We start from the raw sequence: 27025 nt of genomic DNA, 5'->3' as shown, positions 1-27025 counted from the left end.
ATATAATATATATATATATATATATATATATATATATATATTTGCTCTTTGGGGTTCTTGTTTATACTGACATGCTGTGTAAAGTGAGTATTGATGAGTTCGATCCTAAATACAACCGTTTTATATTGTTATTTGTTTCCATACGTAAATATATATAGAAAGAAATCTTCGTCTTCATGTGATGTTTTACTTCTCTACTGTCTAAGTAGGTTTTATAACGATCATTAAATAATGAAATCGATTGTTATGTTTTTTGATAGAAAAGAGAGTGAATTAGATATTAAATTAGAATATTATTATAAACAATTAATTAATTCCATTAAAAATATTTGTATATGTACATTTTACAGGAAATTACACATCAAAACCATATTGTGCCTAGGCTTATAACAAAACTTCCCCTAACTTAATAACCTTTTGGTTTCAGGTCAAACAAAACTCCATCTTTGCTTTAAACAACCACATTCCCCCAAGGTGAAATGACAAATAAAAAAAATGACATTAATACTACAGTTTTCTATCACTTTAATCCCCAAATTAGTCTTTTTGGCTAACATATATTTAACAAAGAGAACTTTACATGCAGGCTGATCTTCCCTTTCTCCAATTGTAGCCTGGCACCCGTAACCAGCCAATACCCTGGACTATCTTGCGGCCCTTTGCATAACTGTGAGGTTTCCACAAACTTCAATAGCTTTGGTGTTTGAACTGGCACCGGCGGCCCTGTTGGGTACACGGCGGAATCCACCACAACCACCTCCTTCTTTTCTTTGACAGGGTTGCCTGTCAAGGATTGGCTTATGGCTGAAAGTAAACCAGACCTTTGGGAAAACCCAGAGGCAGCTTGTGCCCAGCTTGATTGCACCAGGAAAGAATCCGAGACCTTGGAAAACAACAGTCTAAGATGGAGAACACTCTTGGAGTCATGTTTCTTTACATGAAGTTGAGCACCCGTGACAATGAAGACAGCATCTTTGCCAGCAGTCCATTTCGGATTATATTTAACCGGGGCTGTGCATATGTGAGAAAACTTTTTGTGATGAATAGCTTCGAAGAATCGAACATCAGCTGTATCTTCTGATGCTTGCCAGTATTGTATGTCGTCCATCTTGTTTTCGAATGTTTTTGGTAGATTGCACAGATGTTGAAGGTGTATAGCTAGCCTGATCAGATTAAATTGAAAAATAAGAAAAAAAAAAAAGCAGAATTATATTAAACAAATTGCCATACTAGCCAAGGTATTGTTACCTATTGCATTTCATGCCCTCAAGATACAAGCGCATCCCAGTGACAGGTCTCATCCCTACTGTGACCTGATACGATCACAGGTCACACATGTTAGTTAATTTACCATTTTACTTAACTATGAAACATGAAATATAAAGTGAAATTTGCTAGAACACTGACATATTTGTCTTTTTTTTTTTTTTCTTTTTCCATTCAATTTTTACAAAAGGAAAATAGAAGTATTGATCAAACCACATCTAGAGATAACAATCTTAATTGATCATGGTGGTAAAGAAAGGGATTCCATGTATGAATGTACAGGTTTAGAGGTACCTGAGAAGTGTTTACATAAAGCTTAGGACCCATTAAGTTGAAATGAAGAGCTGGGGTTGAAGAAGCCCTTTTTGGAGAAGGACCAAGCGGAAGGTCATTGTGGATGGGCGCCCAAATCTTGTGTGCTTGGAAGTCAAGAAAGTACCGTAGATCCTCTATAGAAGGCTTGTCTACAATTACATAAAAATTGGAACACATAAAGATTAAAAAGGCAGTATACATAGAGAATAGGTAAGTTCACTTCAGAAAATTTGAAGAAAATTTATTGCAATACACTTAAATATTATGGATTTTTGTATCATGTTTTATTATGAAATAAATGCAAAGATCCAATTAGGACATGCTACCATTTACTGTTGAGTTCAAGTCATAATAATCTTCAAAAATAAAGTTACCCAATGCTAACAACGCAAAGGCTTGGCGCATGCCTATGCCTTTGCTAAGGTGCAGTTTTGCATATATGCATGGAGAGATGGCCGGTTACCAAAAACTTACATCGAAGGTATAAATTGATGGCATGTGATAGGAAACCTTTGCCAGGGACACCTTTGAGGAGAGAAGTGATGGGAATGAAGTTAAAATGAATGGCATCAGGCATTTGTGGAACTGTTGGAAGCCACTCACAATGGCTATAAGCTTCTAGGTCACCTCCCTTCTTTGAATTTATAACAATGATTCCCTGCAAAAGCCATTCACTTTCTTATTAATCCTTTAGTCCTTTTTTTTTTTTTTAACTTTACAGTAGTTTATAGTAAGCAAGTAACTAAAGGGTTCCTTATTTTTTTTATAGATTCCATTTGTTTTTCATAGTAATTTCTTGCCTTCTACTTACAACATACATTTTCAAGATATCCAGTCCAATATCAAGCTGGTTCTTTCGGCTGAATTCGTTCGGATATAAAACTGACCTAACTTTCATCAATTGCTTACTGCAGAGATATGAATTGGATTGGCCCCTGATATACATTATGCTTTTAATACTGATGCAGAATGATAAAAGTTCTACTCCCTTGTTTTGTATGATCTCTTTTCCAAATCCAAAACAAGCACTATTTTTTTTTTTTTTGAAAAGTAATTATATCCACATTTTATTAGATGGACAAAAAGGAAAATGCAAATTGGGAAGAGAATTTTAAATAGAAATTATAATCGGACCTACATCTTTGGTACTGATATTGGAGTGGTAGCCATTGAAGGCAACAGGTTCTGAATCGAAGATATTGAAAGCCTGTGGTACCTGTACAGCATAAATGGGAAAAAAAAAAGTTAAGTTAGGAAAAAATGTTAACTTTAGGTAATTGTAATAAAATGAACAAGCAGGATGCTGACTTTGTTGGTTAAGTTCAAATGTACTAAGAATTTGATATCAGAACAATATTTAGTTTAATTTGATTTCGTATTAAAATGAAAGGATAATATCATTTTATCTAGCAGTCGAATAGTCTGATTACTCATAAATAACATGAAAGTAATAAAAAATGAATTCATGAACATTTGTTTCTTATGAGTAGTCAAGCAATCAAACTGTAGTGTAGAATTAATAAAGCAACAATGGAGAAGGGGTAGCTTGAACCTTTTGCTTTTGCTCTTTGGTTTTGGGGGTAAAGCTGCAGGTGCCTGTAAATAATTGGTCTCCAAGGTCATCGAGATGTTTCTTGAGCTGTGAAGGCTCCAAGTTGGAAGATTTGTCCTGCCTAACCAAAACGACATCTCGACCACCAATGCTTAACCCCACAATGACATGAGTCCCATATTTCTCAATGAATCTGCCACAGAATTTCCAAATATTTGATCACATCAAAGTAAGGTATTGGTCACATTCTTCTACCAACTACCATGACAAAGAAATTAATGAATAAAAGTTCAATGAATCAAATCGATAGTGCAAACTTCATGTGAAGAACAAAATGAGGGGTACATTCAAAAGATTCAGCTCCAGTCCACGCTTCAGGTAATTAACAGTGGAGAATCTACACAGGAGAAGTTGGGAGGGGAGTTGAATATGGGAAGGATTAATCTAACATTCAATGACTAAATGGTATATCATCTAACAACTACTTTGACATTTTCATAATTGAGTTTGCTTTTTTAATTCAATACCTTCAGACATTCTGGCAAATTGCTAACCTAACTTCCAAGGTCTGCTTGCAATTGTCAACCAAATGCTAGCCAATGTATAATTTTGACAAAGTTTTTTTTTTTTTTTTTTTGTGTTAGGTACTGCATTTATTAAGTTTCTAGAAATCAATAAAAAATATTTTATATCTCTCTCTCTCTCTCTCTCTCTCTCTGATAAGCCAGATTTATTGACATTTTTGTAGGAGCAGATAAGGTTTGAAGCAGGCTGAAATTGTTGACTTTTGATAAAAAAACAAGACTAGAACTAATTCTGATCCAGATTTGCTGTCAGACAAGGGGAAAGAGAGCCCCTCTTTTTACATAAATTCTGATTTGATTAGAGGAGAAATCTCAGTTTGTTGTTTCTCTAATCTCTCCTTCAGACTTTTTGGCCCTTTGTTTTCTTTCTTTGAAGTAAGCAAATTTCAATGAAAGAAATTCAGTCTCACTTAAAAAAGGATAGCAACCATTAAGTTATCTTATTAAATTTTCTTTAATTAATTGTCAAATTCGATCCTAGTTGAGTGAATAAAAATTATTAGTTTTTAATCAATTACCAAGCTGCCAAAATACATAGTCATATGCAAGGCAAAAATATGTCAAATTCATTATGAAAATAACATATCATAAAGTCAACTTAATCTTAGAAAATTTAGCAATTTATATTACGCAATTAGATGAACTTAGGGTCTTGGAGTATTAAAACATTCTTGTTATTGAATCTTAAGCTTTTGACTGTAGTATAAATTAATAACTAATTAATTTATTTTTTTCTTGGTACATAATTTAATAAATATCATATTCAGCAGAATGTTTTTAAAGTTTTTCGTTGACTAAATAATTTAGTGATGATATATAAAGTTAAAATTATTGATGGGTTTTTTTTTTTAGTTTAAATCATGTGAGGCATGTAAATGAAGTAAATAAAATGATGGGAGATGGCCTAAGATTGCATGAATTAAATAAAAGTAAACATGCAACACGTGAATGATAGTATTTGTCATGCTACGTCATGGAATTGTCCTACTAATATTTTTGATTTAGTTATCACTCTTATTGCTTTTTACTAATATATGCTTATATATGCTTATTATTTGCAACTAATTAAAGTATGATTTTAAATATCATTTTGAAAGTCATAATTTCATATATTAATTAAAGGTGAGATTACATAAATGTTGAGTTAAATCTATAAGTGTACTCAAACAAACTTCAGATTCACATTGATATTACGATCTTTACTCAGAAAAAATAAAATGATTTTAATTTTAATTCTATTCGCTTTGTACTTTACAGAAAAAAAATCCTATAACCTAAAAAGTAGGTAAGAATGAAGCTTCCATAAATAAAAATAGCTTAACAGTTGAAAATTTTTACGCCTTTCTACTCTTCCTACAAACATTCTATAGATCATAAAAACAACCAGTTCTTTTTTGTAATTTGTAATTTATTTTAAAATTAAAAAAAAAGAAACATATAGAAAATATTAAAAATAAAAAGATTCAAACAGCTAAACGATACAAAATATTTGATTTAATGATGAAAATATATGTTTAACAATTCAAAAATTGAAAAATACTTTTACTTTAACTTTAACAATTGAAATTGAAGAGGTGTGGTACAATTACTTTGAATGATTAAGTTTGAAATCTTCAAATTTAGAATTAGTGATTGGTTGATTAAGTTTACATAGCTATCCTAAATTCTATTTATACTAAATGAACTTAACGTGCGCATTTAATAAAGGCAAAGTCCACCCAAAGATCAATTCCAATATGAAACGGTATCTTCACCCCCCCAAAAAAAAATTGAAACGGCATCCTCTATAATGTCATTTAGAAATAATGATTCCTATATTTATTAATTAATTCCATTAATTCTATCTTTAAAACGTTTAAATAGCCTTAATTTTTATTTTTTTACATCGGTTACATATTCACACTTCGATCTAAAATTATGTTGAAAAAAACTTTTATAATCCATCACATGTCTTACGATTATAGAATTTATGACACTGTAACTTGAATCTAGTATCTCTTTTTAATTATATGCTGACATTCTTGTACTATTTCTGTTCATTTTTTTATTAAAAAACAATCATGATGTCATAAAATGAAGATTAAAGAATATATATGTATATATATAATAAAATAAAAGCATTACCTTGCTAGGGCACAAGGATCCCAAGCAGAAGGAACTGCATTAACGACTTCATCAGAGAGAAGGAGCGGATAGCGATCAATATGAAGATTGAACAATATGATGATATATCCATCAAGGCCTAAGAATTTGGTATTGGCTGCATCTTTTGCCCATGAACTGCTTTGGAAACCAAACATTCTATTGAATTGCCCTGATGGAATTTTCCCAGGCAGAGAACATTTTTGGTTGAAAAACTCCGCCATCTGCAAATCAATTTGGTTGGTTATTTCAAGTTTTTGTCAGGAATTTGAATAAAAAAAATAAAGAAAAAAATTTAAATATAGTGTTGATAACACATAATATTACCTGATTGAAATCAAGAATATCAGACTGATAACGAGTGCGATCACCTTTGTCGCATTTGATATCAACAGGAACGTCTTTGACAGCTCCAAATCCAGGTATGGCAATCTCTCTTCTCTCAGTTTCGTTGAGCAAAATGAGCCTTTCCTTTCCTTTGCAATACTTGAGTCGAAAATCCGATGTTAAATCGAATCCCTTCCCCAGGCTGCTAAGAGCCTTCTCCACTCTTCCATTTCTGCTCATCTCTTCTCCCTCTTCCTCTTTTCTGTCTCTTCCTTCTTTCCCTGGGAAGGGAAGGCGTAAGAAAACTATGGGGCTATGTAGAGGATGTCAAGAGTGGATATATTCGTGGTGGGTCTTCATGAGAACGCTGTGAAACGGTACAATTTCTGATCAAAAAAGTCTAGGAAGTTTCGCTTTGCTTCGTTCCATTTCTTGTTTTCGAGCTCAACTTTGACTGCTTCTTTTTCTCTTCCTCTTGGTGTTACCCATTGTACTATATACACAATAACAGAATAATGCTTGCTTGTCTATCTGTCCTTTCACACGAACTGGCTTTCATATCACAAGTTTACATATATACCCTTATTTGGATTGACCTAGGAATAATTAAAAATAAATAGTAATATTTATATATTAAAATATTAATAATTATATTCAAAATAGTAAAAATTATTTATTAATATTTTAACATTTTTGAATAAATATTTCAATTAAAATTAAATAATAATAATTATTCATTAATATAATAAAATTCTAATTCTGGTCAAGTCGGGCTTAGGCCTAAAAATCTTGTTTAAAGCTTGATCTGAGTCGAATAGCCAGCTCGTGGACAAGTCTAGTTAGGGTAAAAAAGTCTGCTTTATTCGTTGATTAATCTGAAAATTGATTTTTACTTTTATAAAATTGAAAATAATTTTCAAGTTTTTAGATTTATTTTCCGTCGACTTTTAAATGATTTTTCATTGACCATGTCAATTTCTACCGACAAATAGTCAAAATTTGTGAAACAATAACTAAAAGTCAAATTTTGCAGAACATGTTGAGCTTATATAAGTAGATAATTCTTTGAACTAATAATGTTTAAGGCCTTTATATGTCTTTTGCATAACAAAACAAAGTTTTAATAAGATATTATTTGCAAGAATTGAATACTTCAATTCCCAAATATTTTATTTGCTCTAAGGTCAAATGATGACAAAAAAAGGGAGCCCACCGATCCAAACCAAATAACTGGGTGATATCTATTAATATACAATAATAAACTATATAGCTATAAAACTGACTTCTAGTTATAACTCTAATTTTTTTCTCAATGATCATCTTCAGGTGAATTCCCATCAAATCTTCACATTACTTGCTGTACTCTCTGCATTTGTTCACATTATGGATCACATGAAGTTTTATATTATAAGTTCTAATATGCTTAGTCTTCGACCGTCATTTCAACAATGAAAGCACAAGCTGAGGTGTCATGAATGGGGCCAAGTTCATTTGACATCTAAAAAAAATCAAGATTCAGGATTGAATGTTCATTTAAATTAATTAAAATTAAAACTAAATAAAAAATATAATATTGATTAATATTATAATAATCTAGAAACTAAGTCGGGTTCAAACTTAATAAATTTTATTAAAAACTCGACTTAAATTGATTCAAGTCAACAAATTTAACTGGCCGTTTAATTTATAAATCATTAATTATAAATTAATTATGATTTTACGTTAATTTTTTTACAAGAAACGAGAGACTTGCATTCTTAGTTAAAAAATAAGTCAACTTTAAGACAGGTACGAGAGTTGTAGGATATTATCGATGTCAACAAGGTGGAGTTTCCTTATCTACGCGGAAGTAGATACAAAGGCAAGCCCGCTGAATGGGTTGCCTTTGGTTTTTGATTTGAGGAGGAAATTATTTAAACCCTTCTCCTCTTCTTTTCCCACCAATCTCTATCTGTCCAATGCTTGAAACTTGTGGTCACAGTCTCACGGATCTACGACTATTTTTTGAAGTTTTCACACCAGAGAGAGAGAGACAAAGAGGATTCCACACTTGGTTCTGAAGTGAAGTGTGAAAGCAGAAGCCTAATTGTAGAAACAAAGAGTCCTTGGATCAAGCTATTGTGTTATTGAGGGAGTAGACATCAATAAAACGTGTAGGCATCATCTCAGACACATGATTATTGGGACCAAAATGGACCAAGTTGTTCAATTATTGTTCCACCCAAGAATTGGTTCTTCACTGGAAAGATGGCATTGATGGGGGTGAGGACTCCCCCCGTCAATTGTGTTCACAGGACTGAATTATTTTCAGTTGAAAAAGCCACAGTGTTCACAAATCACAAGGTGGTAAGAAGGGAGACTTGGTATTTTGCTTGACTTCTGGTCAAGCAAAAGATTCATGGTCAAAGGAATTATCATGGAAATCAAATGTGTATACTCATCAAGTTTTTCTTAAGAAGAATTCCACACTTAATTATTAGATAACAAGACTGAAACAGAAGACAAAGCAAGTGTGGCAAGTTAGTATAAGATCAATTAGTCACTAATTTCATTATTTCTTGTTATATTTGATGACCTATTCAACTAATAAGAAAAAAAATCCCTTGATTTCATTTAGATAACCCGAACTAACCCATTGATTTCATAGTCCAATGAATAACAAGATATTGGGTAAAAATATCAAATTCAAGAGTTCTGACACCATATCACGTTATGTAATTGGCTCTTCTACTAATAATTAAAAAAATTAATAAAGAAGTAAAAGAAGAAATGAAACTAGGGGTTTAAGCATTCGAATTAATCATTAGTATACAATATATAAGTTCTCTTTGAGGGGAAATCATTTACCAAAAGGGAATTGCTAGAATTTTTATCAACAATAAATAGAGAATTACCAAAAGTATTTTACATAATTTTTTTTTTGACAATATCAAAGCGGTGAAATTATTCAACTTTATTTTATTTTTTTCAATCTTTTCTAAAACAAATTAAAAATCAAATAGGTCTTCTGAAAGCTTTTGGTCCGAGTTTCCCCCTCCCTCTTCTGCCCATGAAGTTAATTTGGGCCGAGACCATAACCATATTTTATATCAGTTGGTTCAACTTGTTCCACTTCTATGTGCATGGGAACAGCCATTGATGACAAATAAATAAGACGAATGATCCAAACAAATGCACAAGGACAAACTTGGGGTTACTTAACATCAAATATAAAGCCAAATGCTACAACTGAGTTTGCTGAAAGTCCTTTTTAAGGAAAGCTCCCCCACAGGGGAGGACTGCAAGGACAGAAATTAAGAGTGACTGCACCTTGTAACTTTCAATGTGGAGAATTGAATATGATTCCATTCAAACGCGTTTTTGCTATCAGACATTGTCAAATGATAGTAACCATTCTCAGGAAAATGAAAATATAACGAACTTTTTCCATACTTTTTGCCTTTGGAAAGCAAGACTTTGGCTAAAGAAGAGTTGAAGCAGGCAAGGTGTAACGTCCACTTTGTAGAAAGCACCGCACGAAGGGGGAAAATGATACAAGGAAAGAACACTTGGAACTAAAACCGAAGCAGACATTCCACAGCAACTCAGAACTATAACTAGGGGAACCACTTTTATACTAACAGGAACTTACTAGAATGGCAAAAATAGCACCCACAGCAGATTAGAAACTTTAGCTGAAACTTTACCCTTCATGAATCCGGAACCAACGATGCATTGAATCTCATAAATCCTCTTTAAAGAAAAGCTAAATTTTAGTTTGACATGAGGAATGAGGGGGAGAGAAATTGGGAAGCTCAAATTTCATGGCACAAGCACATATTTACAGCTTTACTAGAAAGACGAACAAACACAAAAAGGTATCCGCTTGCACAGGTTCTCTTAGTAAAACTACGATAATGTACATTTCAAAACAAGGCAAGGAAATATAAGTCTACCGCCCAGCCTACATATCTTTTTGAAAGTTACAAACACAAAGAACAATGCACCTTTGTTTGTCTTTGCTAAGGCTACACAGAAAGCATTTGATCGGAAACAGAAGCCAGACCTTGCATCAACCTAACAATTTCCACCGTGTCGTCCAGATAGTACTTAGCCTTACTGGGCTTTTTACCAACAGTACATGCAAACACTTCTGCCCTGGGATCAATCGATGGGCCAGCTATTGAACTGGTAATTACCTCAAACATGTCTTCATCAGATCGGTCATCTCCTATGCACAGAACAAAATCTGGCAACATACCCCTCTCTTGCATGGTGGAAAGTAGGTGCTTAGCTACTAGACCCTTGCTTACACCCTGCATATAGCCAAAAGAAATTAGAGAATGCTTGCAAAAACATGAGGAAACACACCTTTGGAAACATGATAATTTGAGAGCTATACAAACACGAGGTAGATTCAAAAAGCTAACTGGTTTGAAGCTCTCAATAAAAGTAAAAGGTGCAATTTGATATCCAAAAGCAAACTAGGAAAATTACCAACAAATAGATAGTATCAATAAACAGTAACTTGCATAGTTATATCAATTAGAAAGCTAACATCCTAACAATCAATTTCTTTCAAAGGGCTAACCCTATTTCGTTTTGGCCTTCCTTGGCTTCATGAGGATCCAAATATGATCATTGACTTTTTAAAGAAAAATTTTATGATGTTTATTCCCTTCTCACTAGAAGGAACATCCATAAACACCCTATCTTAGGACAATGCGTAGACTGTGTCAGGAATAAAAGCAAGGACAGAAGCAAACATCTAAAGGAGGTTAGCCTACTCTGTCAAAAATCCAAATAAAAGTGTGGTTAGATTGGAGAACAGGAAGCCATTAAGCAACAGGCTTTTCAGTATAGTTAACCATCTCAGTTTGCATAGCTAACATTTCATGTTGTTAATTTAAAAAGAGGCTCTATGGCCCAATGTCGCCAAGAAAATAAAAGTACTCTACAACTTCATCAGGGAACATATGATCCAAACCTGTGGCTTAACTTCCACAACATTCTGCCCACTCTTTACTGTAACAGGTTCATTGGCCAGCACACTTTCTAGATGATCAAGAAGCTCTTTAGCTTGGCAAGATCCAAAATCTGGATCCGCATCCTCATAACACCAGACAAGTGCAGTTTCCTTATCTTCAATGTTGGACCCATCAGTAGTCTCCGTGTATTGCCTCATCACAGGTTCGGCAATCTGCTTCCAAGTACAGTCTACTGCTGGTACACATGTTTCCCATTCCACATCTCGCTTAAGCCTGAAACAATAAAGTATAACTATCCGGTCAAAACCACAATCTTATGATAAGGATAGAAATAGAAATTAGAATCAAAGCTGGTTCATTTCACCTCAAGAAGTAGCCATGCTCAGCAGCAATTCCTAGTTTTTCACAAGGAGAAAACCATTCAGTGAGTGTCTTTCGGCTTTTAGCACTGACAATAAAAACCATGTTGTTTTTATCTCTGCACAAGCTATTTAGGATGTCAATGGATTTAGATGATGGGCTCTTGTCAATGGAAGCCTGAGGCATTAAAGTGCCATCATAGTCTAGAAGAATTGCCCTAGTAGTACTCCTCTTGTAAGCTGATACTATGTGCTCCATTGAGAGCTTCCTGAAGTTTGGATCAAGAGCCACAACTCTAAAACTTAACCCAAAACCAATACCCCAGCATCTCCGTCTGACATGTTCTCGACATGTCCTCTCCAAATCTTGAAGGAAACTATGAGCCCAGTATCCAACATGATGGGTACTCACATATCTATAATGCTTTTCATGCCTAAGCTGTTTTTCTGCCTCTGCCATCGCAAGGGCGCAGTCCATTGCATCTGCCACTGCATCAATGTTCCATGGATTTACTCGAATTGCTCCACTCAGAGATGGGGAGCAGCCAATGAATTCTGAAACAACTAACATGCTTTTCTTTGGTGTAGATGGCTCCAACCCCAAAACCTTATCCAACCTCTCATTACCCTGTCGACTGATTATATATTCATAAGGAATAAGATTCATTCCATCCCTTACAGCTGTTACTAAGCAACACTCTGCAACAACGTAATATGCAATCCTCTCATAAAATTTAAGTGGTTCATCGATCAATACAACAGGGTCATACCCAGGCTTCCCAAAAGTTTCATTAATCCGCTTCACAGTTGAATGTGTCTCTTCCTGCACTTCTTTCACATCTTTCCCTCGTCCTCTAGCTGGATTTGCTATCTGAACCAACACTACCTTCCCTTGGCACTCAGGATGCTGCAAAAGTAATTGTTCCATTGCTAACAGCTTCAAGCTGATACCCTTAAATATGTCCATATCATCTACCCCAAGCAACATTGTCCTGCCTTGACCACAATACTGCTTAAGGAGCTCTGCAACTTTCGCTTCAGTCTCCGGAAGGCTCAAAACTGACTGAAGCTGACCCATGTGTATCCCCACAGGGAGAATTTTGATACTAACAGTTCTTCCATAATACTCAAGGCCTATATACCCTCTCTTGGATTCATAAGTAAGACCAAGCATTCGACTACAGCATGACAAAAAATGCCTTGCGTAATCAAAAGTATGAAACCCAATTAAATCTGAATTTAACAAGGCACGTAAAAGCTCCTCCCTAATAGGCAATGTCTTATATATCTCCGATGACGGGAATGGGCTGTGAAGGAAAAACCCCAGTTTAACTCTGTTGAACCTCTTCCTCAAGAAAGTTGGTAACACCATCAGATGATAATCATGTACCCACACAAAGTCATCTTCTGGATTAATAACCTCCATGATCCTATCAGCAAAAATTTTATTGACCGACACATAGGCTTGCCACAAAGACCGGTTAAACCTACCACCAAGATCTGGTGATAAAGGCAACATATAATGAAACAAAGGCCACAACTGCTGCTTACAAAACCCATGATAATACCGGCTAAAAAGATCAGGTGGCAAAAAAGTCGGCACACACCTGAAGGTGTCTAAAAGAATCTGCGAGACCTCATCTTGTTCATTTGGATGGATTTCTTCCTTTAAACAACCAACATAAATCACCTCAATATCATCATCTCCTAACCCATCTTTCATTTGGAGGAGAAGTGAATTCTCATCCCAGCTAAAAATCCAACCCTTGCTACTACTACTACTACCATTATTAGTACTATCCGATTTCCGCTGTGCCCTTATAGGCAGCTGATTAGCTACCATGATAATTCGGTCTCTCTGAACAGATGATGATGATGGATCAGAGCAAACACTCTCCGATGGATCATCATCAATATCGGAAATGATCCCGGGGACCGTCATAATCCGGGGAATCCTCCGGCTCATTCGGCCAAAAGATGGAGCCTCACCAGAGGCAAGCTCCAAGAGATTCGAATACGATCTTGATACCATTGCTTAAAGCTAATCAAAACCGAGCTTTTACTATGCCCACATCCAGAAAGAGTCCCATTAAAGGGAAATTTTTTCACAATTAAAAGATACCCTTTTACAGAATTTATACTAAAAAGCTCTAAAATCACTAAAAAAATTAAAGAACAAGATAAATAATTTCAGGGTAAAGACTGGCTCTTTGATTGAGTGCAAACAAATGGGAAAAAGGGTGCAACCTTTTAAGGGAGAAAATGGTGAATGAAACAAGTTGAAAGAATGAAATTGGGAGATAAGCTTAGATGAAGTGAATCAAAAACAAATGGTGGATATGAGTTGATATCTAGATAAATAAAAAAAGAAAAAGGAAAAAAGGGGGAATGGAATAGATTCGAGATTATACAGCTAAGAAAATATACTTAAACCAAAAGAATTTCCACTAGAGATTGTCACACTTGCAACAACAACAACAACTACTACAACTATTGAAAAATCTAAAGTTGAAAGGAAGTTAAAAAATAAATCAAGAACAGTTCTAGAAATTACCAGCAGTTGTTGTTGCTGTTGTTGAATATTTGAAGAATTTCCATTTCTTTTTCCCTATTGGGTTGTTAGGAAAATTCGAATTCACCCAAAAAGTTTAGAGCTTTAAACAAAAAAAAGAATTGAAATTAGCTTTCCTTGAAGCTCTAGCTGATCTCAAATCCTCTTTGCCAAATCAACACTCTCTAGCCAAAGCTTGGGCTGAGAAAATTAAAATATACTGATTTTTTTTTGGGAAGTTTTCTTTATTCTTTTCATTTTTTTTTTGTGGGGTTAAATAATTTAGATGAACACTGACCCTTGGATGAGATTGTGGTGTGATCCAAAGGTGCAGAGTAGAGGAAAATGTGCACTTGAAGTTCTTATCCTTTTGTCCTTTGGTTAGTTCGCCACGAGGCAACATGCGGAGGTGGGACCCACAAAGTTAGGGTCCTGTCCGAAAATAGCTGGAAATGGGTCGCGGGATATCCCACGTGGCTTTGGAAGGCCTCATTAGGCTACGTGGCGCTTTCTCCTTGCTTCATTGACAAAACAAGAAATTGGTCTCTCGAGATATGTGTTCTCGTTTTGACTGCAATCACACGATATCTCATGGGATAATAAAATTTAAACGTCAAAAAATCTTGATCCGACAACACTCTCGTTGAAGGATAAGATTGAATTCTTCCTGTACAAATACAAGGCTTGTGTGATACCAAAGTGGAAAAGTTACTTATGTAAGTGGATTTTCCCCTTTCTTTTATTGTTATATTTGTCACTTAGTTTTTACTTTTACTTGAAGTAAAAAGAAAGCAATTGTTTGGATTGGTAAATATAATAATAGTTTAAGAACAAATTTGATATTTAATAGACTTTATAATTTTATTTTTTATTAATTAAATTTCAATCAATATTATATTTAATTTATATAACACATTAAAAGGAAACAATTTTTATAATCAATAAATCTTATCATGTTATTAAAATATTTTAAAACTGAAAGATGCAATTATATTTTAAATTTTTATATTAAAATATTAAATTTAACTCGTATTTTTAATCTAAAAAATATAACTTTCAAGTGAAAAAATATTTATATTTATAAGTCCAAAACTTTACACAATAAAATGGTGTTGAATGTTATGGATCTTAGTTAGTAAAAAATATGATATGTTTAAAATTTATTGAATTTAAGTAATATAAAAGGAAAAAAAATTTATTTACTTTTTAAAGATTCTTCAACCTTAAAATCTCTAAAAAAAATATTAAGTCCTTTTTCAAAAAATTGCACATTAAATCATTTATTTCAAAAAATAATAAAAACACTAAAAAACTCAAACAAGTAACAATTGAAATATAGCAAATAAAATATATTAATCCTTGTACCTTAAAATTTGTGTAATTTACACGCATAATTATTATTTTTATTTTTTTCTATTTTCAAATTCGAATCATTAAAATCAAAATATCGGGGCGAAACGAGAAAAAGATCCAAAGTGGGGCGTGAGGGCCTACAACAGCTGGACGTCACATTGACTTATCCGCCACGTCATCAAGTGGGACCCACAACCCCAAGGGCTAACAACGCAAACAGGGAAGTTTTTAATTTTAAAAAAGAGTTGATTGAAGTGGATAAGCACGGATATACGAGCAGTCCTAAGTGTGGACTTCCACACACCCGCCACGTACCCCACATTTTTTTTGGTTTGTCTGAATTTGCAAAGCAAAAAAAAAAAAGGAAAGAACTTTGTAACGACAAAATCCCTTAGCCGGCAACGGCCTTTGCACAGTTTCCCTTGAAACTTTGAAGATAAGGTTTTTAAGTAAGGTTTGTGCCGTTTACAAATGCGGCACATGGCCAAATGATGCGAGTGATTACGTGGAGAGATATTATCCTCTGATAATTCTTGTTGTTAGATCTAGCGGATGGGGTAGCACTGCAGAGTATAGGGCTAAAAGTTGGGGATTTTTTCATTGAGAAAGGACGGATAGGGTGGAATCTCTTAAGTACGGCTTTAACAAGTTGGTATGCAATTTTCAAATGGAATAATAAAAGGACTGTTTATATTTTTTAATTCCATTTTTAAATTATGCTAAATTTTTATTCTTTTATGTTTTATATTAATTTTTAATATTTTTTTCTTTTTGATATTAAAAATTATAATATATATTACTGTTACATACTTTATCAAGTCAAACTATTTTTTTTAATTTTTATATTAAATTAAAAGTGAATATTTAATTTGAAATTGGTGGTGAATGATTTTATTTATAAAAAAAGGAATAATAATATAATATAAAATCTTATTTGATTTCATAAAATAGCAACTCATCAAATAATTGTTACATGTAAAACAAAATTTAAGTATTTTAATAATTATAATAATATATGAGTGTGGTACAATTTATGATAATTTTGTTTATTAATTGTTTATACTAAAGATAATTGTTATATTAATCGTATACGAATATAAAACTTTGATTGATTATAATTATAATTTGAATTTGTAGATATTATTTTTAAAATATTTGATATTTGTCACCATAATGACAGGGCTTTACCTATTTACTAAAGACATCATGAAACATGTTAATCGTAAGTAGAAAAACACTTTTATTTATAAATTAAAATCCATCTTGATCTTTCATTGATATGAAATTCCTAACTCGAAAACAAACCCATCCCTTTTATTAAAACAATAAAGAAGAAAAAAGGAACAAGTCTTATATTCTTTGTTGACCTCTTTGTGGTTTGAACTTGGCAAAGAGGGACAAAAGGAAAGATGATGGTTAGATGGGGAGCACGGGATGCTTTCAAGATGCCTTCTTCTCTATCTACCGTTTGCACCTTGACATGACAAAGCAACAAACATTTTTGGACACCAACATGTCAATTCCCCCTTTTATTTTTGAACAAAGTAACTAAGTGATCATACATCCACTTGGCTCTAACATTTTCCTTAATATTATAGAATTGCATCCTTATCCAATAATTTTCAAATGCGTTCGAGATTAATAATAATAAAAAAGATTACCAAACTTATTGATTAAATTAATTTCACATTGCGAATGCACTTACGTCGGGATATACCTTCTCCTAATTGAATTAGATCACATTTAAAAACTTTAAGCAGTCTTTAGTGCTTTTAGAAGGACATGGCCATTCAAAGCTTGCCTAAAAAGCAAAAAGTACTCTCTACCTAAGAGATTATGTGCTTTGTAAAGCCTTACCTAGCCCTATATACTTTACTCCATAAACAGACAATGACCTTGATAAGTATCTATTAATTTATTCCCAACTTGATATTAGTCAAAAGATGAAATGCTAGAGTGTATTTATTTTATGGTTTGATGCATTGAATTAGTTTATTCTCCAATTGGGTTTGCTATAATTAATAAATTATTTTACTTGTAAATTCTCAACTATACATTATGGCTTTTGGATGAATGAAGGGTTGATTATGTAGCAAAGTTTAAGAATTGACTCTATTCTTGTTGGCAAACATAAAATACAAGTTATTAGGGGATTCACTCTAGCAAAGTCACACCCCACTTCAAACCCCAAAGTGGCACAAGTGGAGGGAGCTTAAACAAAAACCTACCAATCAGCTCTTAACACGTGGGGATTACTTTTTGGTTTAATGCCCATTGGAGATTTTTGGGTCCTATTGTTAATCAATGGTTTATTTATTATTAGAGGCGTTTTCATGTCGGGTTTGCAGTGAATTTGACAATGAAAACCCCTAAATATTCTAAGTAAAATTTAAGTCAGAATTGTCCAAAGTATATAAACATCATTAATGATCCCTAATTTCTAAAAAAGTTTTAATGATCCTATTACCTTTTTCTTTTTATTTGATGTTGAGAGCCTCTCGAAATTGGATCAAAGTGGGTAATAACATATGTATTTATGGCTCGGATACGTTAAATTTAAATTTGAGAATTTCATATTCAAATGAATGGACATTATTTGTTATTAGATAACTCAAAATCAAGTCCAATCACTTCATTTATAGTCTCGAAACTTTAATTCTAAGTTTTGAGAATTTTCATTCAATGCTCAATCATAAATAAAAATAGTATATGTATTTATCATTTGAACACGTTAAAATTAGAATTTAAAATTTAGATTTGAAAATTTTATAGTCCAATTTTAAAATGAGCAAATAAAATTTTGGAAAAAAAAAATGCATTATTTTTTAGATGAAAAATTTTAAAAAATTTCAAAATTATTTTAAAAAATTCAAATAAGTAGTTATTCTTATATTACGTTCATTCAAGTCAAGAAACATTTTTATTTTAAACTAAATAGGTACTTATAATTAATAATTGATTAATTATCATTAATCATTTTATATTTATGTAATGCTGACATGACAGGTGAAAAATGTTATATAGTAATATTATCATATCATATCAACATGTGATGTCATTATTTATTATGACAAGTCAACATATCACATGATATAAAATGGCGTATGATATTTTGATTAATAACAATTAATCGATTATTAATTATAAAAGTTTATTTGATTGAAAATAAAAATATAAAAATTTAATTAAATGTAATAAAAAAATAAAAACTTATTTAAAATTTTATGAAACTTTTATAAGTATTATGCTTTTTTGTAATTAAACAACTTGAAATCATGAATGTTACAATAATTCACATACACTTGGAGCGTGGATTCAGAAAAGACAACAATCTCTAAATCAAATTTACTTTATTCCGTACGTGACAAGATAGGTTTATATATTTTGATCACCATTCTTTTTATCACTAGTGGAGGATCCTTCAATGGGGCTTTGATTTGGAAATCCTTGCTGCTACTTTTCAAGCTTCCCTTGATCCTATTGCCTTTCAAGTGATGGAATAAAGCGTTTCATGCATTGGGTAATTCAACGAGGTTTGTGAAGGAGGAGGAAAGGAGAGCCGCAAAGTTTGATATCACTAGCAATATGGAAGTGATTCCTTCTCATTATCACTGTCTAATCATTGTTTATTCCAATGAACCAATTCAGCTGTTTGAATGGGAAATTCATGCACCTACCACCCCAAGTAACTAGTTAGTGAAGAATAAATCATGTAAGAATAGTCAGTGGTCACCATTTCTAGTAGTTGTTTTGATGACGACCACGATGATGATAAGTTAGGTTCCATATAAAAGTAATAAAAAAGGCATACTAGTGGGTTTTTACGAGTGGATAGAATTCACTAAAATGGATTTTATAGAAATAAATTATCGCATATGTACAAATGCGTAAAAATATATACATATATAAGTAAACATTATAGATTCGTATTTTCGATCCATAAAACATGTTTCTTGCATGAAAAATCTTTATTTATAAATCCATAATTTATTTTATTTTTACTGATGCGCGATTTATGATATTTTGCTTTATATAATTATGCAACGCTCTTATTATATTAATTCTTTTTATGTGCATGTACGTACAAACCTACAGCATGCATTAAATATACACTAAAAGAATACGGGTGTTTCAACTCTGAACAGTATGTTCACATTTTAAAAATAGAAAAATGCAGGTCTCTTTAATGCTGGTAGAGACATTGCCATCAAAAGAGGGTAGGGAACTCTACACTTTCTGATTGGAGACTACTTGCTCTTGCGTGAGAAAAATAAGAGCTATGGATCAATGATTGCTTAATGAGAAAATGTTGACCTGTGTACTTAACGTATGCTCAAGTGGAAGGGACCAAAAACGAAGAAAAAACAAAAGAATCTGGTACTATACTCCAACTAAGTGCCCAACTCTTCCTATAAATGTGGTTGCTTATGATAAAATGTACTTTGAATGAACAATATGAGCTGTCTTTTTCACCTGTCCCAATCATAACTGTACAATGTGGATCTACAAAATTGGAGATGCTGAATTTTCTTCATGCTTGAGCAATCCCCTTTTTCACCAACATGTCATAGACCCTATCCACCTTGCTTGGCTCAACTTTGAACAGGTTGTGAGCATCAGACTTCTTGCCAATATTGCCCTTCATAATCTCCACTGATAAGGTTTGCAACATGGAGAGATAATGTGAAGGCAGTATTCTGATCTCGCTGCAAAGCTTTTTCTCCTGCACAAAAGGACATTATAGGAGACTGAAAATCTGAAATGGACATTCAGACGAGTACAGACTGCAAATGGTTTCCAATTAAACTTGATGCTACTTTACGTGTCACATGCATCCATTAAGTTTTGACAGTTATTCAATGACTTAAACGTTGAATCAAGTATCCCGGAGAATGCAAATTGAATTGTAAAAATAACTGCAATCTGATCAGATAATCATGAGAGTGTAAGTGATGTAGAACAAGAAGATAGGGAGGTATCCTTACAGTATCAGACAATAAATCAGCCCCTATGAATCCAGTTATATCCCAATCATCCAGGGTGGTAGCTCCTCCTATGACAGTTGAAGATTCTTTACTGATAGTCTGTAAACTAGTGGACCCCCTCATGACACCCTGTGGGCTTCCGTGCAATAACACCTTACCACTAGGACCAGCCTGGACACTTTCCCTCAGTCTCTGGGCATTTTCTTCAGCTTCCTTTTTCCTCTTTTGTTCAATAAATTTATTAGCTTCAGCAGCAGTTCGGCAACCAGCAGCTCGAGCTTCCTGCACTGAAAAATTTACCTGAGTACAGAGTATTTATGATGTATATATACATGAATGCAGATGTGCAAAATGTGCCTAAAGTCTGTCATGATAAATGCTCCAAATTTTTGATGCTTCAATAGATGTATCTGAAGCAAAATGTTTCAGCCCTAAGGGAAGGAAATCATTATTGAATTGAACCATTTAAATATGAAGAAATACAACAGCATAATTAAAGGATGAAACCCAGCACCAAATTGAAGGCATATCGACTTCTAAGTTCTAATATTTGGCACCACCCTCCAGGAATGGAAAAAATGTAATTATACTTCAATGGAAACCTAATTTTCATTTTGTGGGAGTCTACACTAGTTCAATAATCTACAGAGCTCGAGCAATTGAAAGATATTTTGCATGAAGGCAGCAAATAAAGCAGACAAAGTCAGCACAAGGCAAGCATTTAACCTGAAGGTCTTGTATTCTTTTGACAATCCGATGTTCCTCTATGACACTCTTAAGCAACTCTTCATGCTCTTCTTTTGAGTGGAAGCGCATAAAGACCTTGTAACGCTGATATATTTCCTTCTCCTCAGGTGAGAGGTTTCTCTCAAAAGGGTCAGGGTAAAGTAAATTTCGTTCCAATATAAAGTCCTTCCTACGCTTCCTCTCATCAAGCCTGTTAAAAAGTCACCATAGAATAATTCTGAATACCAAAAATGATACAAAAGTAATGATACACAATTCAACATACTTTGCAAAACATGGCATGACATTGAGTACCAGTCCATGGGCCTACGAGTATTTCATCTTTCTCACCAGTTATAACTAGTTAAGATAAAATAGTAGAACCCAACTGACAACTAAATGTAAAAGCAGATAGATAAGATGTACAACTCAAATGATAAACATAGAATTGTATAAATGAAAGAATGCAAGCACAAACCAACCAGCCTTGAATGTACTTGAAATGCTCTGAATTGTTTGGACTCAAGATTTAATGTAGAGAAACAAGATTCTGAAATAAAGTTCAAATTCTCATGACATTGTAGGAAAATTCTATCAAGTGAGCACATTGGTGCATGAAGTTGAAAACTCACGTGCTATGGACTTGAGTTTTACACTTAACACCTTAGAGCAGCTTCAGGTGGTTTTCAAACCAGAGATTTAGGTGCTTAGATAAATTGCTTCAATCCACAGCCAGACAGTGCATGTACTTTTGGAGGATCAGCACTTAAGAGCATTCATAATAATTAAGAACAAAGACATCTTTTCTTAAAGGACTCCATTATTTTCACATTGACTACGCCTACAACCCATTTTCTACATTTACGTCTTAGATCCCTTGCAGTATTGAAAAATGCTGATTGGTCAACAACCTTTGCCATGTCAACATTGTTTACAACATGATTACTCATTTAAGTAGATAAATACCTTGTTGAGTAGATATGTAGTACACGCAACTTCAATTCATGCTCAGGCTTGGTGTCTGTATCCTTAAATTCCATATCTGCCAATAACTGCTCTGCATCATTATCATATTCAATCTCAAACTCCTGCCTCTTGAAATTATAGCCACTGAGCTCTGTCATAGAAGGTTCCTCGTCAGTGGAAACCCTAAGTTTTTTCTCACCAATGCTCCTGTCAGCTTGAGGTTCTGAGAACAAGGTTTAAAACAAACATGGTGTTGAGTACTTGAAAAAAAATCCATGGAACATGACAAACAACATATTACATCATACTAATCACCAAAAATCAAAAAAGAAAAGAAAAGGAAAGAAAGGGCCTTTCTACTAAACAAACTGTGACTCATTCTAACTCACGTTACAGATAGAAAAGATATTAATTAGCATTTGCCTCATAAAGTATGACTGGGAGCATTACAGCCCAAACCCTCAGAATAAGTCTCCATTGTCAATACTTATAAACTGAGTATCAGCACTTTCAAGGCGGCCTAGTCAATGACCTCATGCAGAATGTAAATCCACAAGCAACAGTCATGATGCTCAATAAAATGAGAGAGCATGTATACCTTCTAGTTTAATACCATCTTTACTCTGGGCCAAGTTGGTCTTTTTACCAGAACCTTGAAATGAGTTACCACTGCTTGAATCTATATGAGCCTCTGATGTCAAAGAGAATGTATTAAGTTTATACAAGCAAATATTGCCACCAATTCATGCCTTAAGAGAGAGAAAAAAAAAACTGTCAAATAAAACTGTCTCAAAATTGCTAATGTCATACCTCCAGTTAAGCTAGATGATGATTGATAAGCTGGATCGTCCTTTCTGGGTGCGTCATATCTGATCAAGCACAGCAGGAGGAGAGTAAATAAATATCCAAAAAAAATGTAAAATTGAAGTAAAAAAAAAGACAGCACAGGGAAGATTACTTGACTTTTGCAGCAACGGAAGACTCTTCTTTCAGGGTATGCTCACCATGTGCAGTGAACTCTGCAGAAATAAACATTTAGTCTAGCAATCTCATTTCACAAAAGCACATGTAAAAACTAGGACTCTCAGAAACCAAAGATATCAGACAAGGAAAAAAAAAAAAGTCACGGTGGGAAGGAAAACAGCCATAAAATCATGTCAATACAACACATCAGTGACAAGAGAATTACTTGAAAGGGTTTTTTCTAACCTTTTCTGACTTGACCATTCCCTTTGGCCATAGCAACGAGTTCCTCTCTGCTCTTTCCCATAACATGAGATAAGTCCTAAGAAAATAACCATGGAATATCATTGTTATTACTAGGAAATTGCATGTTTATTTATGTGCTTCTGTGCATTTGCATGTTCTTATGTGGGTTATGTCTTCAAAGCCAAGATTATGGCACAAGTCTTACCGGGAGAGGAAAGCATGGAGAGTTCATGTATATAGCATTATAGTGATCAATACATTGCGATTTGCTCTTGGTTCCAACATGTTCTGCAACTTCAGTCCAATTCCCAAATCCATACATTTCAATTCCCTGAAATAAAGACAGCCACCCTCTAACCATCAAATCCAATGGAAAGCAGAATCAGGAGCAATACAAGCAGCATTTACCGGATATATTGATCAATCAAAAAAAAAAATTTGCCTCAAAAATGCAGCGATTATAGTGTATAGGAAGACCTCAAGAAGTAATATCTCCTCATCTGCATTCCAGTCAGGACAAATCAGAGGGAAAGACAAATTGTCCTGCATGGAAGAAAATGATTAACATATGCCCATAACATGTCTACCAAACCAATAGCAAAAGGGAGAAAACAATGCTTGAAGTCATTTATCCTGAGACTTGCTGAAGGAAATAGAGGAGATGATGAAAAAATGACTGCTTTAATGAACCAATTAGTAGAGAAATTTACAGGTGGTCATCACCCATTTATGTCCCACCAAAGTGAGATATTCAGGCAATGTGAATAAGAGAATTTTCCACCATTACACAAAAAAGGAGAGAGGGTGGGGGATGCAGTTGTGACACACATATGAAATCTATGGTTTGAACTTCAGCTCAAAATGCCAATGGTAGTAAACTGAAAACTAATCTGTTCTTAACTCACTTATAATCTATGTAACCATGTTTCTTTGACTTCTTTTCAAGTGCTCTAGTATGCTATACTCATTTACCTTTGTGGGACTCTTTTAAAAAATAAGTCAAACCTGAAATTAATTTCCATTTCCATGCATTTACAGCCCAAGCACACCCTCATACTTCAATCTAGAGGTATATAGACAGAAGTGTTGACAAAGAACCAGCTCCGATATCTGCCAAAGAGAGACTTCTTTATCTCTTCCACCCTGCACTTGTGTCTGAAAACCAGATGACTGTACTTTCTAGTCTAAAATGACTTAAAATTTACTAAAACAGGATGCTCACATTGCTTATTTTTTCCTGAGAATTGAACAAGAAAGCCTGGACAGAGACTTGCACTTTGATGGCAATCCTTTGTGACCAAGCAAATGACATGAAGCACAAGATTGTGAATCTTCTGATGATTTAGCTTATTAAAGTGAACCTTTTGCCACTAAGCAGATGCCAAAATGTTCAATGGAGATTAGACATCTTCTGATGATTTAGGTTTGTTTTGCAAAGCAAGTTCTAGTTGATTTATGCATTATGCACATTTAATGCTTTTATTTTATGTCAAAATAAACAGGAATACAGATAAACAGTTCTTACAACGTCTATTTATCAATGAATGTCCACAGTTTCATTTACTATCTCTTAAAAAAAAAAAAGTCTCCATTTATTCAAATTACATCACTTCTCTGTACTATAGAGCTAACAACTTGCTGAAATAAAAAATGAAAGACTGGAAATATTTCAAATACAAAGATTCCTTTGTTCTGTTCCTGAATTTTGTATATACTCCCCAAGCAGGATGAGAAGAAACAGCAGGTTTCAGATTTCAGATAAGACTGATGGCAAACAATCTTAATTGGAGCTAACCACCTGCAATCATGCAATGACCATGAATTGCTTAAATGACAAGGGAAAAAGTAACTCTAAAGAAGGCAACTAACCATAACCCTGTATGGATGATTGCCCTTGTGAGGAGTAACCTCAGCTCCAACAGAAAAGCACTCCACACAAAGGTCAAAATCTGGACAAACTGCACATTTAATCCGAACCATTCCAGAAATATCCTTGTTGCAATAATTACAGTGATATAATGCTGGCCCTTTCGCTTCATTCGCTACTTGTCCAACACCTTATTGAAAGAAATGGAATCAGTGGAGAACAACAAGATTAGCAGAGACACATTTACATCCTTGTATATAAGTTCATAACTTCTACAACTAAAACAGAAAGTAAGATTTCAAAACTAAAACGAGCAAAAGCAACCGAGTAGATAAACCAGTAGCATTTTATTTTTTATAAATAATTTTACAGACAATTAGGGTTCCATTTGATTGTTGCTTGATTTCTTGTTATTTAATATTTTCAAAAATTGTTAAAAAAGTAAAGTAAAATTACGTTTGATTAACAACAAGCAAATAATAAAACAATTGAATGGGGCCCAAATTATCCGATACCTGAAGGTGGAAGCTCTAGATTCTCGACGCCACCATACGCGGTCCTTTTCCTTTTGGATCTACTGGAACAATCGAAATCAAAATACAAATAAAAAACCCAGAAAAGGGGGCAAAATTTGCAACTAAAAACAAGATTTTGAAGGGAAATTTTTTGAGAGAAGAATTTAAATTTAAACAAAATTAAAAAGAAACCTTTGATTGAGATCATCTTCAGTGGAACGAGAGACTGTCCGCGACCGACCCATGCCTTCAATTCACCTGATTCCACCAAAGAGTAACTACACAAAAACGCTTAATTGCTCGAAACAGAGAATCAAGAAACTATAACTATATTCATTGATTTTTTTTTAAAAAAAAAAGTTGTGAACTTTTAACGGTAACTGCTTACTGAGGAAGGGCAAAGCGAGGCGGTAAGGGGCGAGAAGTTGGCGAAACTCGGACCTTTTGACCTGAACCCAGAAGTTGTATTATTTTCACGTTTGATGCTCCTAACTTTAAATTGTTTCGATTGAATCCTCTATTTATTAAGTTGTCATCAATTGACTCCTCCCGATGATTTTTTAAGTTTTTAAAAATTATGAAATTTCAGGTGACACATTCATAGTGAAAATTACTTTCACTCGTGATTTATTTAAGACACTTGGTATGACTTTGAAGTTGGATTCAAGTTGACTTCAATACCAATTTATCACAAAATTATTAAGCTATTTTAAAATGTCAAACACTTATAAACTCGAAGACCCTTCTTTTATCTATCCGATATGAAATATCATAATACTAATATATGTGTTTATGATTTTAAATTTTTAAAGTTTTAAATTAGAGTTTTAAGTATTTTGAATGCAACGATTATTGGATTCTTTTTTTAAGTAATTTTTTGTTATTTTTTATTTTAAAATTTTATTAATGTATCTTCGATTTAAACAAAGTCATGACAATTTTTACTAAAAAGATGTTTTCATTTTCATTTCATGGGATGGGTCAATTCAATTTAAATTGCAATGGTAATATTTCTTGATGGTTTAGCTCGATTTCAATTTTTTAAAGCCACACTTTCCATTTTGCTCTAATTTGGGTTCATTCTTATTTTATTATACTCTCATGAGGCTCCATCTTATTTCAAATGAAATTACCGGGCAAGGTAGCATCATCAAATATGACTAAAACTTACTAGGCTTACGTTGGAGACAAATTGATTACAAAAACCAATAACATGATAAACCATTCTTCAGTACAACTTGCTATGGATGGCCAAATATAGAAAAAAAAAAAAAGGAAAAAATTTATGAAATCTTTTTTAGAAAATAATTTTAAAAAAATGGGTTTCTAGAAAATAATTTT

General features: G+C 33.4%; 3 protein-coding genes across 6 annotated transcripts; all 3 read right to left on the bottom strand.

Moving 5' to 3' along the window:
* On the bottom strand, nucleotides 316-6680 carry LOC18610042 (MACPF domain-containing protein At1g14780). Its single transcript, XM_007045482.2, has 8 exons — nucleotides 6187-6680; nucleotides 5842-6083; nucleotides 3134-3326; nucleotides 2720-2797; nucleotides 2056-2239; nucleotides 1561-1730; nucleotides 1249-1313; nucleotides 316-1163 (listed from the first exon to the last, which is right to left on the bottom strand). The coding sequence occupies exons 1-8, from the start codon at nucleotides 6424-6426 to the stop codon at nucleotides 551-553; spliced, it is 1785 nt and encodes a 594-aa protein (XP_007045544.1). The 5' UTR covers nucleotides 6427-6680; the 3' UTR covers nucleotides 316-550.
* LOC18610041 (alpha,alpha-trehalose-phosphate synthase [UDP-forming] 6) lies at nucleotides 9881-14060 on the bottom strand. Its single transcript, XM_007045480.2, has 3 exons — nucleotides 11518-14060; nucleotides 11153-11426; nucleotides 9881-10481 (listed from the first exon to the last, which is right to left on the bottom strand). Exons 1-3 carry the CDS (start codon nucleotides 13542-13544, stop codon nucleotides 10194-10196), a joined length of 2589 nt encoding a protein of 862 aa, XP_007045542.2. The 5' UTR covers nucleotides 13545-14060; the 3' UTR covers nucleotides 9881-10193.
* Nucleotides 19679-26180, bottom strand: LOC18610039 (transcriptional adapter ADA2a). Of its 4 annotated transcripts, none has more exons than XM_018116271.1 (14): nucleotides 26073-26180; nucleotides 25877-25962; nucleotides 25685-25746; nucleotides 25172-25359; nucleotides 23780-23845; nucleotides 23508-23633; nucleotides 23303-23378; nucleotides 23052-23112; nucleotides 22904-22962; nucleotides 22692-22784; nucleotides 22094-22316; nucleotides 21128-21338; nucleotides 20402-20683; nucleotides 19679-20139 (listed from the first exon to the last, which is right to left on the bottom strand). In XM_018116271.1, the coding sequence occupies exons 2-14, from the start codon at nucleotides 25927-25929 to the stop codon at nucleotides 19948-19950; spliced, it is 1692 nt and encodes a 563-aa protein (XP_017971760.1). In that variant the 5' UTR covers nucleotides 25930-25962; nucleotides 26073-26180; the 3' UTR covers nucleotides 19679-19947. The 4 variants fall into 4 exon arrangements, with proteins under 4 accessions (XP_017971760.1, XP_007045538.1, XP_017971761.1 ...); XM_007045476.2 differs by having other exon boundaries at nucleotides 25685-25743; XM_018116272.1 differs by having other exon boundaries at nucleotides 25877-25942; nucleotides 26073-26165.

Source organism: Theobroma cacao, chromosome 2 (assembly GCF_000208745.1).
Source record: "Theobroma cacao cultivar B97-61/B2 chromosome 2, Criollo_cocoa_genome_V2, whole genome shotgun sequence".
Taxonomy (NCBI): domain Eukaryota; kingdom Viridiplantae; phylum Streptophyta; class Magnoliopsida; order Malvales; family Malvaceae; genus Theobroma; species Theobroma cacao.
This window is presented reverse-complemented; position numbering and strand designations above follow the sequence as displayed.